At 42.9% G+C, this 22,347-nt stretch overlaps 1 protein-coding gene across 1 annotated transcript in view; it reads right to left on the bottom strand.

Annotated features, from left to right (window-relative positions):
- Positions 1-15,369: 15,369 nt before the first annotated feature.
- The window catches only part of LOC148476844 (uncharacterized), a 370,508-nt gene continuing 363,530 nt past the window's right edge, over positions 15,370-22,347 (bottom strand). Inside the window, exons 11-13 of the mRNA XM_088457573.1 lie at positions 22,187-22,284; positions 21,531-22,023; positions 15,370-17,410 (exon numbers count right to left, since the gene is read on the bottom strand). Coding sequence (XP_088313699.1) covers positions 16,107-17,410; positions 21,531-22,023; positions 22,187-22,284 — 1,895 coding nt within the window. The 3' untranslated portion in view covers positions 15,370-16,106. The remainder of the gene's footprint in view (positions 17,411-21,530; positions 22,024-22,186; positions 22,285-22,347) is intronic.

Genomic DNA, 22,347 nt, shown 5'->3' with positions numbered 1-22,347 from the left:
ATGCCTATGGCCGTGTTCTTATCCTCTGTACAATAAAGTTGAAAGGGCAATTTATAACGTGGGAGACCCAGTGCCGGGGCTGCAGCCAGAAGTTCTCTAATTTCCTCAAATGATTCAATTGACTCAGGTGTATGTTGTAGAAGTTGAGGTTGATCATGAGAAATCAATTTCTGTAAAGCTAATGTAACGGAAGAAAACCCTGGTATCCATTGTCTGCAACATTGAGTCATTCCTAGAAATGCACGCACCTCCTTTTGTGTCTTAGGCAAAGGATGCTTATCAATGAAAGCAATCCTCTGTGGATCTAGGTGTCTGGCCTGGTGCCAAGCAATGACCTAGGTATTTAACCTTTTCAGAATAGAGCTTAATCTTCTCTCTTGAAACTTTGTGACCTGCCTCTGAAAGAAAACACAACAGTTGTTTAGTATCTTCTAGCGATGTCTAAAATGACTTGAAACAATAGCAGATGATCCACGTATTGAATAAGAACTGAACCACCTGTTGGTACAAAAGACTGTAAGTTGTTTTGCAAGTACTGGGAAAAAAATTATTGGTGAATCCACAAACCCATGACTAAGCCTAGTCCAGGTATATTGAATACCTTAAAGTAAAGGCAAAAAGATATTGTGATTCTGGATATATCGGTAATGAAAAGAAAGCACTGCACAAATCTATAACTGAAAAATTAGTTGTATCCTCAGGTATCTGCCTCAGAACGGTTGCAGGATTCGGAACTACCGGAAAATGTGACTTTACCACTTTGTTTAAAGCTCTTAAATCCTGCACTAGCCGCCAACCCATAGTTTTACCTGTAGCCGTACTTGTTTTTTGCTTTGGAATTGGATATATCTGAGTATTAGGTGGACTCATACATTTCACCAATATTCCTTTTGTTAGGAGAGATTGGATAACTGGTTCTATACCCACATCTGCTTCTGGTTTTAGTGGGTACTGAGGTACGTGTGGTGGAGACTCACCTGGCAACAACTCAACATACACTGACGGGGCATCATTCATCAACCCAACATCCTGTGAATCTGTTGTCCAGAGTTTTTCTGGAACTTCTCCCAGCATTTGTTCTATCTCTGGAGTAAGAGTCACCGGATATATAGGTGTAGGAACGTTTGCCATATCCAAGTACGCCTGCGCATCCTCTGTGTATTTTCCTGGAATCTGTAAAAATACTCCATCCAGAGTACAGTAAATTGTACATTGCAGTTTACACAGCAAATCTCTCCCTAACAAATTTGATGGAGCTTTTGTTGAAGGAATAATTGCATGTGTTGTAGAAATCAGTCCTCGTGTAATGTCCTGTTTTGTAGAAACTGGGAGAGTCATCATTTCACCAGTAATTCCTACTACTTGAACAGTCTGTGATGTTTTTTGAAATAGTCCCTTTGTCCTTTAAGACACTACACTCAGCACCTGTATCTAGTAAGAAAGGGTAAATATCATTACCTACTTGTATTTGTATTGTAGGTTCAGGCACCTTAGGCACCTGTAATGCAAGTATATTGGTACACGCCTCATCCAATGGGCAAGCTAAAGAATTGACCCCTCCCTTATGAACAAAAGGCCGTGTGTTTGGATCCATTGTGACAGGCTTAAACCGAGGAGTGTAAAACCCAGCAGGAGGAGGGGGGCAAAAACCTGCTCTATAAAATCTAGCAAGAGGTCTTTAGAACCCTTAGCTATAGCTATCAGACATTCCCCAGACTTTCAAGGCATTAACATAAATGTAGTAGCTTTAGCTTTATTTGCAGATAATATGCTTTTATTTTTATCCCATCCAAATTATTCCCTTCCTATAGTTTTTGATATCATTTCAGAATTTGGAACATTTTCTGGGTACAAAATTAATATCAATAAATCTGAACTTTTGCCGTTGGGAACAGCAAGGAATACAATTTTATTAGGGGAATCTTTCCAAGACATTAAAGTGGTGACTACCAAATTTAAATATTTAGGAATACAAATTACTTCCCTATTATCTACTCTCTATAACATTAATTTTACACCAGTGATTACTTGTATTACTGCAATGCTATAAAAATGCCAATTACTACCACTTTCATTAATGGGAAGAGTTGCGCTTATAAAATCAATTGTATTCCCTAAACTGTCCTATGTTGTGCAGATGCTTCCCTTAAACATTCGGCAGAAGGATGTTAAGCTATTGTCAAAGTCTTTTCAGAAACTTATATGGAAAAATGGTAAATGAAGAACCTCTCGCTGTAATTTGCAGAAGACACGCAGTATTGGGGGTCTGGGGACGCCTGATCTCTCACAATTCTCCCACTCTATATTTTCCCGATATATTGCAGAAGACACGCAGTAATGGGGGTCTGGGAACGCCTGATCTTTCACAATTCTCCAACTCTATATTTTCCCGATATATTGCAGAAGACACGCAGTAATGGGGGTCTGGGAACGCCTGATCTCTCACAATTCTCCCACTCTATATTTTCCCAATATATTGCAGAAGACACGCAGTAATGGGGGTCTGGGAACGCCTGATCTTTCACAATTCTCCCACTCTATATTTTCCCGATATATTGCAGATAGGTTATGGGAAAGAAGTATTTACACGTCTTATGAATTCTATTGTGCTCTCCTATATCCATATTCTCCAGGTACTTTGCTTCACACCCCTAAATCTCATTTACCTGCTCAGATAGATGATAATATTATTTTTCGAGACACATATAACACATGGTGGATGATAAACAAAATCCTAAAGAGAAACCCATGTGTACCTCCTCTTATTCCCTTTTGGGGTATCCTATGTTTACACCTGTTATAGAAAACGCTACTTACTATAGATTGCAACTTAAGGGGATTAAAAAGATTGCAGATGTGTTTGACCCTGGTGGCTTTCTTTTATCATATCGGGCTATTCAAGAAAAATATGGACTAACTCGACACCATCTTTTCTCTTATTTTCAAATGCGTCATTATATTAATTCTCCCGAAAGCTATGTCTGGACAAGACTTTCCTGATCCAATGATGTCCCTGTTGAATTTGATACGTCAAAATACCTATAGGACTAGATGCCTATACCCAGACTTGATACCGATGACCTGTGTTAATTATCAGAGGCTTGGTTAAATCATGGGCATTGAATATACCCTCAATAACACAAGACACTGATATATTTTTACACTACGACTCTGTTCTACGTGTTTTACAATCTACTTCTCTTCAAGAAGTCCATGTGAACACATTGTATGGTGCTTATATATTCCAAGCCCAGAGGAAGCATTTTGTAGAGGAGACAGGCTCCTGCCCCAAATGCAAACATCCCTCAGCTACATTTTATCACAACTTTTGGGAATGTTGTCAAATTAAATGTTTTAGGTATAAAATACTACACTTTATTAATTCAAAATTTTCAACCTCCTTTATGTAAAGTCCGGCTGCTTTTTTATGTGCAGATTTTACAGAATGGAAATTACAGGGACTAAATAAACAAATGCAACCTTTCCTTATAATATTAGTAACAGCAGCCAAAAAAGCTATATTGAAATAATGGATCTCCAGGTCTTCTCCTTCTCTCACGACAGTTCATAACATGCTGCTTAATATTATTTTTCATGATCGTTATTCCACCTTTATAAATATAGAGAAAGATGTTATTAAATTCTACCATAAATGGGGACCATATGTTGAGACATTATCAGCAGAAACCCAGCCTTGTATCTTCAAAGTATTTGAAAAAACGGAATTGTACCTCTATAAACGTCTCTTAGAGTCAGTTTAGAGATGAGACACAAAAGATGACTGATTTGTATTGTATTGCTTTGTATTGAGATGTAATCCCTTCATCTACTTCAGTTTACCTCCTTTCTGTTACCTTTCTTTCCCTTCTCCTTTTTATTCCCTCTATTGTGTTCCGCTTTTATTATTAAAGTGGTTTACTTAATGCATTTCTGAAATATGTATACATATACGTACCAATGTGTCAGGTATGCCGTTAGTGGTCTTGAGTTTAGGGAAGAAGTCAGAGATGAGAGACCTGGATAACCGAACTCCTCGTCCACAGATCTTGGACATGAGAGACCTGGTTAATGGTGTGGAGTCTAACCTGCAGGGAGGTGTTCACCAGTGACCCCTCCAAGCGGGATATGGGCTTAGCTGCACCCTGCAGGCAGGTCGCGGTCCTTTGACCAGGTATTCAAGATTCCGTGGAATAGAGACTGTGGATATCAAATGGACCAGGGAAAGTGCCTAACCAAGGCACTGTTACACAAGGAGTTAACTAGAAGATGGTACTTAGAATTAGCACTTGAGAGGTACACTGGGATTGACCCTTGAAAGGTACACTAGAAGAATACACCAGAAATGCCGGGCAGATGCACTTTAGCACCACAGGTAAACTCACAAGGGATACACAGGGAATGGCGTGTGGACGCACATTTGCACTGAGAGGTGGCACACGAGGGAACACAAGGAGAGGAGTGCTGAAGCACTTTAGCACCGCAGGTTAACACACACGGAATACACAGGGAAATGGCGTGCAGATGCACTTTTGCACCACAGGGTGCACTTGACCAATAATACAGGCAGAGATGTAGGTCGCACTGCTGCTCACAGGGAAACACCAGTAACTAGATGTGGAAACCAAGGGAACCTGGAACAAAACTCAACTAGTACACTAGGAGTGACAGCTGTTGATCAGGCAACTTCCTGGAGTTCTGGAGGCGGATTTATACCCAGGGGTAGCAGATAATTGGAGCACAGCATCAGCTGACTGAAGATCATGCTACCATTGCTTAGGAGGACTGTCACATCAGAGGAAATGTCATGGTGGAGCCCATGATGGGAACTCCGATTCCCAACACACACAGCCGACCATGGAAGTCCACAAAAGCACCTAAGGCAGAATACTCAGCATCTCGCACCAGACGTCTGACCACAAGGAGTCAGGGGAAGCTGGTACGGAGGTAACAGATAGTCGATCCTAGGCTGAACCCTGACTGACACAATGTTTGGTATACCACATATATTGTATGTTTCTGTTTTTAAAAAAATCAAATAAATATATTTGAAAAAAAAAAATCTAGTAAGAGGAGGAGGGTGAAAACTTGCTCTGGATCCAGGAATGAACTCCCCATTCCTGCCCATAAATCTGGGAGGGGGACACATTGGGAATGGTAATATGCTCTGTTGTAACAGTAACATCGGGCACAGCTTTGAAAGTGACCAAACTCTTCACATGAAAAACAATTTCTATTACGGTTATCCTGCACAGTACTTTCCAGATTCCTAATCTGTAATGTCATTAATTTCTCTTTTGTTTTTTACTTTCTCTGCAAAATGTTTCTCTCATGTCTTTTAGCAGCAGTCACCAAAAAGCTGAAAGTCTGCTCTTTCCATTCTGGATACTGAATTGTTACCCTCTCACATAATGTCTCATTAAGTCCTTCCATAAACAATCCCTTTACCATATACGCAACCTGTACATTCTCATCCGTAATACCACCAAAATCCTATAGGTTGTCCATTAACCTCTTATGATAATCAGCAACTGCCTCAGAGAGATCCTGTTTAGTCTGATACAGTTTAGACCAGGGGTCTTCAAACTAGGCCCTCCAGCTGCTGTGGAACTACACATCCCAGCATGCACTGCCACCTTTTTGATATAACAGCATGCTAAAACTATGTGCAGTGCATGCTGGGATGTATAGTTCCACAGCATCTGGAGGGCCAAGTTTGAAGACCCCTGGTTTAGACCATACAATCTGCTGTGGAAAACTACGTAGCTTCAACTGTTCCTCAGAGAGATCCTGGTTAGTCTGATACAGTTTAGACCATACAATCTGCTGTGGAAACACTACGTAGCTTCAACTGTTCCTCAGAGAGATCCTGTTTAGTCTGATACAATTAGACAATACAATCTGCTGTGGAAACACTACGTAGCTTCAACTGTTCCTCAGAGAGATCCTGTTTAGTCTGATACAATTAGACCATACAATCTGCTGTGGAAACACTACGTAGCTTCAACTGTTCCTCAGAGAGATCCTGTTTAGTCTGATACAATTAGACCATACAATCTGCTGTGGAAACACTATGTAGCTTCAGCTGTTCCTCAGAGAGATCCTGTTTAGTCTGATACAGTTTAGACCATACAATCTGCTGTGGAAACACTACGTAGCTTCAGCTATTCCTCAGAGAGATCCGGTTTAGTCTGATACAGTTTAGACCATACAATCTGCTGTGGAAACACTACGTATCTTCAGCTGTTCCTCAGAGAGATCCTGTTAGTCTGATACAGTTTAGACCATACAATCTGCTGTGGAAACACTACGTAGCTTCAGCTGTTCCTCAGAGAGATCCTGTTTAGTCTGATACAATTAGACCATACAATCTGCTGTGGAAACACTACGTAGCTTCAGCTGTTCCTCAGAGAGATCCTGTTTAGTCTGATACAATTAGACCATACAATCTGCTGGGGAAACACTACGTAGCTTCAGCTGTTCCTCAGAGAGTTCCTGTTAGTCTGATACAGTTAGACCATACAATCTGCTGTGGAAACACTACGTAGCTTCAACTGTTCCTCAGAGAGATCCGGTTTAGTCTGATACAGTTTAGACCATACAATCTGCTGTGGAAACACTACGTAGCTTCAACTGTTCCTCAACTCATTTAACAACTGTTTTCCGTTCTTTTGCTGTTAGCTGCGTAGCATTAAGCATAACCTCAGTAATGATATCTTCAGATGTTACACTGTTCTCTGGCCACATAGCTAACATAAGCTGCTTCCAATCTTTCCCTGTGGGCTCATGTAATAATGATAAAGTTTCAACATATTTACAACTTTTCTGCAAATTCTTTTTCGGGTCAGGTAAATTCTGCATTAAGGCTGCAAATCTGTCTGTCTCCATGGGGCCCACAGCGGAACCAATCTTTCCCTCCCTGCTCTCCTGGCTCTGTATATACACACACAGGCTGTAATGTCACTGTCTTAGGCCCTGATTCAGACCCACTTGCAAGCGGCTGTCCGCTCGCAAGTGGGTCGATGGTGTGCACTGAGCATGCGCACGATGGAGGGAGCTCCGTCGTGCGCATGCGCCAGACGCGACGAGCGAAGGACTTTCCTTCGCTCGTTGTGTCTGATCAAAGGGGGCGTGCTGTCGATGTTGATTGACAGCACGCCCCCTTTGGTGGGCGTGCCGGGGGCGTGCCTCCCTGACGGGGGCGTTCCCACGGGAACACCTCCCGTCAGAAGCCGGCCCACTGACATCACTAGTGATGTCAGTGGGAGTGATTTTGGCTCTGATAGAGCCAAAATCACTCCGGAGCTTGCGGTTGAAAACCTCAACCGCAGGCTCCGGCTCGCAGTTTCGATGGTCGCGATGGTCACGACCATCGTGGCCATCAAACTGCACGCTCGTATAGGCAGTGGGTGGTGACCCACAGCTATACGAGCGTCCAGGAGGACGCTCCATTTTTATGGAGGGCGGCCCTCATTCAGAGTGTGCGCTCTGCTCAGAGCGTACGGCTCTGAATGAGGGCCTTAGTCCTTATATTTTCCTGCACTTCTCTAGGTTTCCTTAGTAATCATTGCCTCAGATTGTAACTTTGCTGCTTTTTCTTTTTTAAGCTCATAAGCAGTTTTATCCTTTGTTTCCCCAACAGACTGTTCAGGATCAGATTTTACAACATCATGTTCATAATAAATTGATTTTAATTCCTCAGTATCATCACTCGAATCTGAACCAACTGGTGCTGACTGAAGTATTTTTGGGCGTGCTCCTTCTGCATAAACCAACTGGTGCTGACTTAGGTAATTACAGACGTGCTCCTTCTGCATAAACCAACTGATGCTGACTTAGGTAATTACAGACGTGCTCCTTCTGCATAAACCAACTGATGCTGACTTAGGTAATTACAGACGTGCTCCTTCTGCATAAACCAACTGGTGCTGACTTAGGTAATTACAGACGTGCTACCTCTGCATAAACCAACTGATGCTGACTTAGGTAATTACAGACGTGCTCCTTCTGCATAAACCAACTGGTGCTGACTTAGGTAATTACAGACGTGCTCCTTCTGCATAAACCAACTGATGCTGACTTAGGTTATTACAGACGTGCTACCTCTGCATAAACCAACTGGTGCTGACTTAGGTAATTACAGACGTGCTACCTCTGCATAAACCAACTGGTGCTGACTTAGGTTATTACAGACGTGCTACCTCTGCATAAACCAACTGGTGCTGACTTAGGTTATTACAGACGTGCTACCTCTGCATAAACCAACTGGTGCTGACTTAGGTAATTACAGACGTGCTACCTCTGCATGAACCAACTGGTGCTGACTTAGGTAATTACAGACGTGCTACCTCTGCATAAACCAACTGGTGCTGACTTAGGTAATTACAGACGTGCTCCTTCTGCATAAACCAACTGATGCTGACTTAGGTTATTACAGACGTGCTCCTTCTGCATAAACCAACTGATGCTGACTTAGGTAATTACAGACGTGCTCCTTCTGCATAAACCAACTGATGCTGACTTAGGTAATTACAGACGTGCTCCTTCTGCATAAACCAACTGGTGCTGACTTAGGTAATTACAGACGTGCTCCTTCTGCATAAACCAACTGATGCTGACTTAGGTTATTACAGACGTGCTACCTCTGCATAAACCAACTGATGCTGACTTAGGTAATTACAGACGTGCTCCTTCTGCATAAACCAACTGGTGCTGACTTAGGTAATTACAGACGTGCTCCTTCTGCATAAACCAACTGATGCTGACTTAGGTTATTACAGACGTGCTACCTCTGCATAAACCAACTGGTGCTGACTTAGGTAATTACAGACGTGCTACCTCTGCATAAACCAACTGGTGCTGACTTAGGTTATTACAGACGTGCTACCTCTGCATAAACCAACTGGTGCTGACTTAGGTTATTACAGACGTGCTACCTCTGCATAAACCAACTGGTGCTGACTTAGGTAATTACAGACGTGCTACCTCTGCATGAACCAACTGGTGCTGACTTAGGTAATTACAGACGTGCTACCTCTGCATAAACCAACTGGTGCTGACTTAGGTAATTACAGACGTGCTCCTTCTGCATAAACCAACTGATGCTGACTTAGGTAATTACAGACGTGCTCCTTCTGCATAAACCAACTGATGCTGACTTAGGTAATTACAGACGTGCTCCTTCTGCATAAACCAACTGGTGCTGACTTAGGTAATTACAGACGTGCTCCTTCTGCATAAACCAACTGATGCTGACTTAGGTTATTACAGACGTGCTACCTCTGCATAAACCAACTGGTGCTGACTTAGGTAATTACAGACGTGCTCCTTCTGCATAAACCAACTGATGCTGACTTAGGTAATTACAGACGTGCTCCTTCTGCATAAACCAACGAAGCTGATGCAGATACAGGCTGTGAGGCAAATACTGGTACTTGTCTGGGGGAATCTACCACCTTACATGCAAGACCTGCCATCTGTAATTCATCATGCCACTGTACATCTGATATACCAGTGATATTTTCAGGGAACAATGGACAATATGCAGGAGGACAAGTATTCTGTGGGAGCATAGGGTATAAGGTGTTATCTCACACTGGAACCATGGGCTAAACACCCCCCTTTACAGTCTGCAGTTTATACAGTTTAGAGCAGAGGAGAGGGACCCTTATTCTGCCGAGGGCCATTTTGATATATATAACATTATTTGTGGGCTCTATTCAGGCCACGCCCCCTCTGTGTGATGTCACACGGGGGGGGGCGAACCACAATTACTGGTGATTAAAGCAATGCCTGGAGCATCCCAAAGATGCTCCAGGGAGCTGTGAGGGCAGCAGTGTGACTGTCTGAAGCATCCTAAGGACGCTCCAGGTGGCACTGCTGCATAGATTCTGGCTGCAGGGTGCCATTCTAGGTACACAGTGCTAGCCAGATGAGTCTAGCAGAAAAAAGTTCAGAGGGCCAGACCAAATGATTCTGGGGGCCTTATGCGGCCCCCGGGCCTGAGGTTTCCTATCCCTGGTTATAGAGTGATGATACCAATTATGTAAACACTGCAAATGTTTTTCTCTGTGCTGTGCTCAAAGAAGAGATTAAATCTTTTCCCCAACTAAATCTAAACTGTCTGTGTTAAATGTTCCATACACAGGAAAACACATCCTGTTACCTTTTGTCAATTTATACCATTCATCACAGAACTGCAGGTAATCAGGATTCATTTGTTTCATGATGTAATATGCACATGATTGTTCTGAGCGAATTTTAGCCCTTTTCTCCAAGGAAATATCAGCGCCCATATTTTCTACAGGTCTATACTACACCTTGGGACACGTCTGTCTTAAGAAAAAAAATGGCTCCACCCCAACAAGTATTCCACATATCAATATAAATGTCTCTAATTACGTCACAAATTTCAATTATTCTTACTTATAATTTAAACGTTCAGTAAATTAATAAACTGCCAATTATATTTATTATTATTGTATTTTTTATATATATGTATATATATATATATAGCTGATCAGACTATAGTTTAAAATATGTTATTATTTTATTTATCAATTTAATTTAATTTTACTACTTCAATAATTTAATTACAAAATCACTTATATGCAGCTACACTATGTCAAATTCACATATTTATGAGTCCAACACCTAGTAGAAGACACCCGATCACCAATATTATCTCTCTCACACTATCTCTGAGTATAGGAACATGTATTATAAATACAATAATTTCTATTACTCACCAAGATATCGAGAGATGACTAGTGAAGACCCTCAAGCCACTGGCCAATCAGCAAGTAGTCTCCACCCGTCACTATGGTTACACTGGATACATGATGAGGTGCATTCTGTAAGTCCTGGAAGCCAGTGCCTCCAGCTATAGAAAATCCCTTTTATACAGGAATGAATTCTCCCAGGTGCTGCCTCACCAAGTAATTCCTCCGGCACGGATATTATTAAGAATAAGTACTTTATTAATTAATGTTACTGAGAGTATAAATGCATCTCTCAGGGTTAGTGCACAAGTAACAAGGAGGAGAACAAATCACAGATCTTTTATACACTGGTCATGTCATTTACAGAACCATTACACATTATCACGCCCTCTAACATGATTGTTACCTCTATGGCATGCAAGCACTGGATGACTTCTGGCATAATCTGATAATACATCTATAATAATATGGAGACATAGTTTATTCTTATTAGTATTATTAGAATCCTCCGTCCTGTCCTTGGAATACAATGGAGGAGGCTACGTGTCCTGCTAACATCCTTGCTCCGTGGGCTGTATCTATATATGTGGTATATAGCTCAGACTGTGCGTAATAGGAAAGATCTTATTGTATTCTTTATACTCTCTACATTGAGAAAAACAAGTTATGTAATATCGTGCTTATAGTGACCATGATAGCTGAGTCCTGCTGCAGCATCATGGCTGACGAGTGGTTCTAATACTGACTAATGTATATATGTGCTCTGTATGATATATCAGTATATGGATATTTGTATATATGTGCTCTGTATGATATATCAGTATATGGATATTTGTAACTTGTAACTATATGTACGTATATGAAATATATCTGTATATATTGAGTTATGTGAAATATACTGTATTTGTTTATTGAATCATACATTCACTAGTGCTTTCCCTGCTATATAATCATCACACTGACTGCACACACTGCTCCATGCTAACATATTACTGGTGTCATACAGGGGCTGTGACCGCTGGTGCTTTCCCTGCTAGATAATCATCACACTGACTGCACACACTGCTCCATGCTAACATATTACTGGTGTCATACAGGGGCTGTGACCGCTGGTGCTTTCCCTGCTAGATAATCATCACACTGACTGCACACACTGCTCCATGCTAACATATTACTGGTGTCATACAGGGGCTGTGACCGCTGGTGCTTTCCCTGCTAGATAATCATCACACTGACTGCACACACTGCTCCATGCTAACATATTACTGGTGTCATACAGGGGCTGTGACTGCTGGTGCTTTCCCTGCTATATAATCATCACACTGACTGCACACACTGCTCCATGCTAACATATTACTAGTGTCATACAGGGGCTGTGACCGCTGGTGCTTTCCCTGCTAGATAATCACACTGACTGCACACACTGCTCCAAGCTAACATATTACTGGTGTAATACAGGGGCTGTGACTGCTGGTGCTTTCCCTGCTATATAATCATCACACTGACTGCACACACTGCTCCATGCTAACATATTACTAGTGTCATACAGGGGCTGTGACCGCTGGTGCTTTCCCTGCTAGATAATCACACTGACTGCACACACTGCTCCAAGCTAATATATTACTGGTGTCATACAGGGGCTGTGACCGCTGGTGCTTTCCCTGCTAGATAATCATCACACTGACTGCACACACTGCTCCATGCTAATATATTACTGGTGTCATACAGGGGCTGTGACCGCTGGTGCTTTCCCTGCTAGATAATCATCACACTGACTGCACACACTGCTCCATGCTAATATATTACTGGTGTCATACAGGGGCTGTGACCGCTGGTGCTTTCCCTGCTAGATAATCATCACACTGACTGCACACACTGCTCCATGCTAATATATTACTGGTGTCATACAGGGGCTGTGACCGCTGGTGCTTTCCCTGCTAGATAATCATCATTTTCATTCCTCTTTGGATAAAATGTGAAAAGTATTTTACTCTGCTGAAAAAAATGTGGCACAGCCATTGCCAAATGTACCATCGCAGAGAGATTTATCTACACAAGTGTATCCGCAGGTGTCTCCTTATACTGCAGAGTCCTGGTGAGTACAGTGACCACTTCTAGTGTATACGCTGTTAGCCTGTAAGAATGAAGCTGGTAATCACACACAGCACCCAGATGTGTCTCAGAGATGGATATACCACAATATTCATGGATCCCCCAGGGAGACAGCAGCTTTGTAATGGGAATGATATAATTGCTACATGACATTAGCCCACAGATGTTTGTGGACCTTCTAGTTTGTGTACATGACATATAAAACAATATAAACCGTAAAGAAATAATTGGATGCATGAAACTGGTTCAGTATAATAAATAGCAGTTTTTAATAATACTTTGTTTAGTTAATTAACACATGACAAACATTCAGTCCCTCGAATCCCAATACATGAAGATGATTGGCTGCATTTTGTACATGGAGAACCAGAGAAATAAATCTACACAATATTACAATGTAGCATGTATACAATTATTAGTACATACAGCACAATATTACAATGTAGCATGTATACAATTATTAGTACATACAGTACAATATTATTATTATTATTATCCTTTATTTATATGGCGCCACAAGTGTTCCGCAGCGCCTTACATAGTACATAGAACTAATAAGTGAACAAGAAACAAGTAACTTACAGTACATTACAGTGCAGGACAAGGACACAACTTATATACATTGCTGAAATAGTGATTAAAGCACTCACAATAAGCTGCCGGGAGTTGGCGGTCCCGTGATAGGTGCCCTAATGGGGAGTAGAGAGTAGAAGAAAATGTAAAGAGAAGCACATGAGGGAAGAGGTCCCTGCTCATGAGAGCTTACATTCTAAGGGGAGGGGCAGACAGACAGGCGTGACACAGAAGGGGAGGGGCAGACAGACAGGCGTGACACAGAAGGGGAAGATAGGAAGGAAAGAGCATGAGGTGGGTTAGGAGGAGTGCTGGAAGGCCTTGATGAAGTAGTGGGTCTTGAGAGCCCGTTTGAAGATTTGTAGAGAGGTGGAGAGTCTGATAGGGAGAGGGAGAGCATTCCAAAGGTAGGGAGCAGCACGGGCAAAATCTCGGATGCGGGAGTGGGAGGAAGTAATCAGTTGGCAAGAGAGGCGGCATGCATTAGTTGAGCGAAGTGGGCGGGTAGGAGTGTGAAGGGAGAGAAGGTCAGAAATGTATGCGGGAGAGGATTTGGTGAGGGCTTTGTAGGTGAATGTAAGAACCTTGAATTGGCATCTGAAGGGGAAGGGGAGCCAGTGTAGGGCTTGAAGGAGAGGGGAAGCAGATATAGAACGTCTGGAGAGGAAGATGAGCCGAGCAGCAGCATTGAGAACAGATTGTAGTGGAGAGAGGTGAGAGACTGGGAGGCCAGCTAGGAGAAGGTTACAGTAGTCCAATCTGGATATGACCAGTGAGTGGATGAGGGTTTTAGTGGCATCCTGGGTGAGGAAGGGTCTAATCCTGGAGATATTTTTTAGGTGAAAACGGCAGGACTGCGAGATGTGCTGAATGTGCGGTTTAAAGGAGAGGGAGGAGTCTAGGATAACTCCAAGACAGCGCACTTTGGGGCTAGAGGAGATAGTTGTGCCATCAATAGATAACGAAATTGTGGAAAGTGATGTCGTGGAAGAGGGTGGGAAGATGATCAGCTCAGTCTTAGACATGTTAAGTTTAAGAAAGTGCTGGGACATCCACGAAGAGACAGCAGAGAGACAGTTGGAGATACGGGTAAGGAGCTCAGGGGTGAGCTCAGGGGTGGAAAGGTAAATTTGAGTATCATCTGCATAGAGATGATATTGGAGGTCAAAGGAGTTAATGAGTTCACCTAAAGAGGATGTATATAGGGAGAAAAGGAGAGGTCCAAGAACAGAACCTTGGGGAACATATACCTTTAGTGGAAGTGGAGGGGAAGAGGAGTCATGAGAGGACACAGCGAAGGAACGATCAGAGAGGTAGGAGGAAAGCCAGGAGAGGGCAGTTTCACGTAAACCGAGAGAGTAAAGGATTTGCAGGAGGAGAGGGTGGTCTACAGTGTCAAATGCAGCAGAGAGGTCAAGGAGAATGAGCAGAGAGTAGTGGCCCTTGGATTTGGCAGCAAGGAGGTCGTTGCTGACTTTCGTGAGGGCAGTTTCCGTGGAGTGGAGAGATCGGAAGCCAGATTGAAATGAGTCAAGGAGGGAGTGGGAGGAAAGAAAGGTGGTAAGGCGGTTGTAGACAATACGCTCAAGGAGTTTGGAAGCAAAAGGGAGAAGAGAGATGGGTCGATAGTTTGAAAGTATGTTAGGATCAAGGGTAGGTTTTTTAAGAATGGGGGAGACAAGAGCATGTTTGAATGCAGAAGGGACAGAGCCAGATGATAGGGAAAGATTAAGGAGGTGAGCCAGATGGGAACAGGCAGGAGACAAGTGGGAGAGGAGACGGGAAGGGATAGGGTCAAGAGGGGAGGTGGAAGGAGGGGAGGACCATATGAGGGCCAAGACTTCCTCTCCAGAAGCAGGGGAGAAGGATGTCAGAGTTGGTGAGACAGAAGGGGAGGGGTGGTAAGGGCAAGGAGGGAGAGGAGTGCTAAGGGTCTGATGGGATATTACAATGTAGCATGTATACAATTATTAGTACATACAATGTAGCATGTATACAATTATTAGTACATACAATGTAGCATGTATACAATTATTAGTACATACAGCACAATATTACAATGTAGCATGTATACAATTATTAGTACATACAGTACAATATTACAATGTAGCATGTATACAATTATTAGTACATACAGCACAATATTACAATGTAGCATGTATACAATTATTAGTACATACAGTACAATATTACAATGTAGCATGTATACAATTATTAGTACATACAGTACAATATTAAGTTTCATAGATCTTTATAGCCTCATTCTCTAAGCTCGGGAAGGAGCAGAGAGGGAATAGCAGGATATAACGGAGGGGAAGGGGCTGGTGGCAGAAACTTATCTGTCAGGTCTCAGACCTTATGGTCTGTTATTAGATGACAGAACTCTGTTTCCGCCTTGGTCACTGTTCCTAATGTCATTCTACACCCTTTTATACCATTTGGGTTATCCAAATCCAAAACCTACTTTACACACTGCAGTCACTTTCCTTTCAAAATAGAGCAAGAAAAGTAACAGCAGATACGAGGACTGTAATGCAAACTATGACCACTCACAAAACAGAAATGTCAGAGGTCAGGATAAATGCTGTTTAATAAGATGTTATCTTTAAAAAATACATTTTCATTTGTAAACACTGTTTCTCTAGTGTAAATAAAGGGTGGTCTAATGAGACCTGATTTCTGATAATCAGGATATGAGAGTAGCTAATCTGTGTGACATCTTTTATGTGAAACAAGATCTGATTTCTGTGTAAAAGTTTTCCCACACTCAGAACATGGAAATGGCTTTTTCCCTGTGTGACTTCTCTCGTGTGTAACAAGATGTGATTTCTGTGTAAAACATTTCCCACACTCAGCACATGGAAATGGTTTCTCACCTATGTGATATCTCTGATGTATAACAAGATATGATTTCTGTGTAAAATATTTCCCACACTCAGAGCATGGAAATGGTTTCTCACCTGTGTGACTTCTCTGATGTGTAACAAGAACTGATTTCTGTGTAAAACATTTCCCACACTCAGAGCATGGAAATGGCCTCTCACCTATGTGATTTCTCTGATGTATAACAAGATGTGATTTCCGTGTAAAACATTTCCCACACTCAGAGCATGGAAATGGCCTCTCACCTGTGTGATGTCTCTGATGTGTAACAAGATGTAATTTCCGTGTAAACCATTTCCCACAATCAGAGCATGGAAATGGCCTCTCACCTGTGTGATGTTTCTGATGTGTAACAAGATTTGATTTATGTGTAAAACATTTCCCACACTCAGAGCATGAAAATGGTTTCTCATGTGTGTGACTTTTCTGATGTATAACAAGATGTGATTTCTTTGTAAAACATTTCCCACACTCAGAGCATGGAAATGGCCTCTCACCTGTGTGACTTCTCTGATGTATCACAAGATTTAATTTCTGTGTAAAACATTTCCCACACTCAGAACATGGAAATGGTTTCTCACCTGTGTGACCTCTCAGATGTCTACAAAGCTGTGATTTCTGTGTAAAACATTTCCCACACTCAGAACATGGAAATGGTTTCTCACCTGTGTGACTTCTCAGATGTATACGAAGCTGTGATTTCTGTGTAAAACATTTCCCACACTCAGAACATGGAAATGGTTTCTCACCTGTGTGACTTCTCATATGTCTACAAAGCTGTGATTTCTGTGTAAAACATTTACCACACTCAGAACATGGAAATGGCCTTTCACATACTTTAGGTGGCTGATGGGTAATATGATTTGTGTTCTGTGTAAGACTTCTGGCTTCTATAGAAGAAAATATTTTATCTAGCCTAAGAGCTGTAATAGATGTACCAGGAGAACATTCCTCATTATACGCAGGATCAGGTGATACATCTGCACTGTGAGATACGGGATGTATAATTGGGGTAATGGGGTTTTCTCCCAGGGAATCTTGTTTGATGTAATTATCTTCTACTTCACAATCTGTAGATAAAACTATATTCTCCTTCAAAATATTCCTGCTATTACATCCATCTGCTGGGAATAAAATAAATATATGAATGTCCCCATAAATATAATTTTTCATAAAGACTATAATTAAAGGTCCTTAAATCACCATCAAATGGATAAACGAACAATGCTCTAAGGTACAATGTAAAACTCATCACCTGACATGTTACGCTGTTATGTATAGAGCAGGGATTACAGCTTTATTGTAATCATTTGTGCTGGTTACTCTGTAACATGAGAGTAACATGCAGTGATAACAGCACAGTGATAACATAAACCCCTCTGCATACTATCAGGGTTAGTGCTGGCATCTGACTGTGACATAACCCGGTCCCACCTAACTACGGTGTATACCCATTAACACAGGGCTCGACAAATCCTGTGGGCCAGGTCGTCATGGTGACCAGATTTTTCTGCCTGGCTGCCAGATTTTGCATGGAGGGCGGAAGCAGATCCTTGTCAGCCCCAGCGGAGATTAGTTTCTGTAGCATTGCAGCAGTCATTTCATACACAGGAGTGCATGTGCTGAGAGTTGCCTGCGGTGACTGCTGTGCCTGTTTGTCTTGGACTGCGCCGACTCCTCCTCTCCGTCCCAGCCTGTGGTGACGTCACATCACCACTTTGTCCCGGCTTGCATCCTAACTCCGGCTGCATAGAGCTCTCCGGTAAGAGGGTCTATGCATGGCCAGGGATTGCAGAGCAGCTTCAAAGAGATAGCGTTGTGACCACGAGGGGGAATGGAGGGCTGGATGGTTCCGGAGGGGTGGTTTGCCGGTGGGTACCCCATAGTTGTGTGGCCATTGCAGTTAATTTAAAGGGGGGGGGGAAGGTTAGGTGCTCCTTATTGTGGCCGCGGGGAAGGTTTGTTTGCCCGGGGGTAGCTGCACAGCATTGTGGCTGCAGAAGGGTGGTTTTCCTGGGGTACCCCCTGTGTAGTGGGGGTTGGTTGCCCGGGGGAGTAGGTGCTCAGGAAGGTGGCCCCGGAGAGGGGGGTTGTAGTACTTTGTGGCTCCATTGTTTTATGTGCAAATGTGTTCTATTATTACTGGAGGAGGGGGGGGGATGGAGCAGATTAGCTGTGCAGAGAAGTGAGGAGGGCTCCATATTACTATATTCATTCAACTGCGGCCATTCTGTGGACTAGTATAGTGTGTATAACAGTTGGATAACACACAGAGCTGTGCTCCTCACTCCTATCATTTTTTTGGTAAGGACGGTGGTCTGGCTCCTACACTTTAGATCTTAGAAGAATATGACAAGCCCGGCATTACACTTATTTTATCAGCAAGTTACAAATCTGGACAGTGACTTTTAGGAGGATTATACTAACATTCCAATTCTTATTACTCACAGACATTGGGATTACTCTATATGATTGTGAGAGGAAGCGGTTAGCCCTACGTGGATATTGTTTTGATGTATAGTGATATATTTATTTATTAATTATTAACAGATTCTTATATAGCGCAGCATATACCATTGCGCTTTACAATTGGAAACATTTATAAAACAAAACAGAGTAATAACAGACAGACATAGAGGTCAGAGGGCCCTGCTTGCAAGTATATATATATATAAAATCAATTTATTATTGTAAAACATCTGTATTATGCTGGGACCCATGCAATATTTATTAGACAGCTTTTAATAAATTAGATATTCTTCTGAATTGCACCTGGGAATTATATTTATCACACAGACTGGTATAGCGCAGGTCATGTGATGTTTTTCTTTGGTTCATATTTATGAAACTGCAGAGTTTTTACTTTTGAACAGCTGCTTAGCCTGTACTAAGGGATTATTATTATTTATGTTAGCGATAATCAGCACCAACTGTTTATTCTCACATCCAATCTGGGGGACACTGGACCATATGACATACAGAAGCTGTCCCTAGGGGAGGGTACGCTCAGAAAATCCAAAACTAGCATCCTTGGATGCAAAAAGCCGGTCGCCCCTCACAGGCTGGAGGTCCCTGGATACAGGGAGAGACAGGAGGGCTGGGCTCCATAGACTGGTGTGTGACCTCCGGAGGTGACCAGGAACCAAGTGCTGTCCTGTCCCTGTGTCTGTCATTGGGAGTTTTATTTACACTCTGCTTGTATATTTCTAAACCGTACAGCCACCCCTTCAGGCTCCAGCCTCTGTACTCTGAGCCTGATTCAGACGCGCTCGCAAGCGGGTCGATGTTGGCCCAGTGCGCATGCGCACGACGGAGCCAGCTCTGTCGTGCGCATGCGCAAGACCCGGATAGCTCTGCGTGCTGTCGATGTTGAGTGACAGCACTCCCCCTATGGTGGGTGGGCCCGGGGGCGTGTCTGCCCAGACAGAGGCGATCCCATGGGAACGCCTACCGTCTGGGGCCGGCCCCACTGACATCACAAGTGATGTCAGTGGGAGTGCTCTCGGCTCTGATAGAGCCGAAAGCACTCCAGGGCTTGCGGCAACGAGACCCTACCACAAGGGTCTCGTCGCAAGCCCGATGGTCGCGATGGTCATCTTTTTGGCCGCTCGCTATAGCTGTGGGTGGTCACCCACAGCTATGCGAGCGGCCAGGAGGCCGCTCAAAAAAAACAGAGGGACGGCCCTGATTCAGAGCGAGCGCTCTATCAGAGTGTCCGGCTCTGAATGAGGGCCTCTGTGTCATCCAGTCCAAGCAGACCTAAGGCAGCAGCCAGTGGGAGGTGGTAACAGCGGAGGAAGGATGTAACAGGGGCCGAAGCTGCAGCAGCCAACAACAGAGAAGCTGGGCTCTTCAGCAGCAGGTTGCTGGCTCATGGCTCTGCCTTCTCCCAGTAGTACCATCCTCTTCTGCAGCTGACTCAATCTTACTCCTTCTCCCACTCTGTCTCCATCTGCTTCCCCTTCCCCCTTATCTCTACCACCTCCTACTGCTTCTTCCTTCCTTTTCCCAGCTTTCCTGGTGCCCCCCAAGGACTAGATCTAGGTTTAGATTCATGATAAACCAGCAGCAGTTGCATGGCATGGCTGGGGTGACCCACTACTACCACCAGCTCCAGAGCCCATCACCTCTTCCACATCTTATCTCCTCTGCCCTGAGTGGGCCAGGTATGGAAAGAAATGACAGCAGCCTCCCATAGGGAGTTTGGTAACCCCAAGGCCCTCCATTAGGAACAAGGAGAGTAACAACCACTGAGAACCATTATCTACTGTCCCCAGCAGGTAGTGGTGGATGTTATTTCTCCCATGAGAATGATCTCTGAAAATGTGTCTGACAAGTTTACAGTGTACACAAAGATTATACAGTCACTGCTGGGTACTGTCATTACATAGGACATTAGTGACCGGCCTTACTATAACTACAAACCATGGAAGGTAGGGAAGGAATAAAGTAACATAACATGAAGGCGCTCATAGTGTAGTAAATAAAACACGAAATGATAGCTGTAAAATATGTAGTGTATGGATATGCTTATCTGAGTAAGGTTCCACTCATGGGTAATGGAAATCAGGATAACGTCATCCACTTGGACACTTTTTGAACCACTTATAATGATGTCAAAATCTGGAATACAGCCCTGCACCAAGCACACAGAACTACTAAACGCGTCCACTACTAAACTCATCCACTGACTTATTTCGAGCCCTGATTCATCGCAGTGGGCAGAGTGTGTGTGGAAACCAGTCTACAGAAGTGTGGTGAGGATTCACATATTTCTACTTGATACATACTATGGGTTACAGTCCATATCCCAGCAGCCGCAATGCCGACACTGATATTACCGGAGCCGTAATACCGATGCCTATCACAATCCCAACATCCTGACCGCCAGAATACCGAAGGTAAGTAGCGGGGTGGGGGGGAGGGTTAGCTTACCGAACAACAAGTGTAGGTATGCTAGACGACTGCCGGCATCCCATACCGAGTCCTATACTAAGATCCGCCATTTGTTCTATTTTCTGGTATGAGTAAAATATTGCATCCATTAAAGACATTCAGTCACGGTCTGATTGCCTTTCCATGTCTCTCTTAAACTGTGGACGGATCTGCAGTAACCGCCTCTAATTAGATTTAGAAATTAACAAACTGCTCACTAACAGAGGAGGGTGTAGGATAAGAGATTGTTGTAGTGACTGAGCAAGGAGAATACATGACTCTTTTCTGTAATACATGTTTATTACTCACCTGTGCTGATATCTGTAGGGATTTCCTCCTCCTTACACTGCTGATCACCCCTCAGATACGTCTCTTCATTTTCCTCTGTATCTTCTGCCTTTATATCAGTCACATACGTCTCTTCTTCTCCCTCTGTATCTTCTGCCTTCATATCAGTCACATACGTCTCTTCTTCTCCCTCTGTATCTTCTGCCTTCATATCAGTCACATACGTCTCTTCTTCTCCCTCTATATCTTCTGCCTTCATATAAGTCACATACGTCTCTTCTTCTCCCTCTGTATCTTCTGCCTTCATATAAGTCACATACGTCTCTTCTTCTCCCAATGTATCTTCTGCCTTCATAACAGACACATACGTCTCTTCTTCTCCCAATGTATCTTCTGCCTTCATAACAGTCACATATGTCTCTTCTTCTCCTTCTGTATCTTTTGCCTTCACATCAGTTACATAAGTCTCTTCTCCCTCTATATCTTCTGCCTTAATATCAATCAGGTCTTCATCCTAAATTACCCACCAAACAAAATAATATATTAATAATGTCTGAGTAATTTATATCTAAGTAAAAATTATAATACTATAATATCAGCATGTAAAACAATCAATTAGATGCAGATTAATTATTTAATGCAGGTCAATTTCAATTTTCGGGAAGAGCCTTTATTACCTGATGCCCCTGTGTGATCCTGTGATTCTCCTTTGTACAATCCTGTGAATAAAGAGGACAGGGACATCTCTCTGGGGTATTTCTGTTACTGGATCCATCTGTAGGAGACACACAGTGACTGAATACATTGTATATAAGTGATGTGTGTACAGTAACCTAAC

This window comes from Taudactylus pleione, unplaced genomic scaffold, assembly GCF_031769625.1.
Source record: "Taudactylus pleione unplaced genomic scaffold, aTauple2 ptg000768l, whole genome shotgun sequence".
NCBI classification, from domain to species: domain Eukaryota; kingdom Metazoa; phylum Chordata; class Amphibia; order Anura; family Myobatrachidae; genus Taudactylus; species Taudactylus pleione.
Note: the sequence above shows the minus strand (reverse complement) of the source record. Positions and strands in the feature narration are given on the sequence as shown.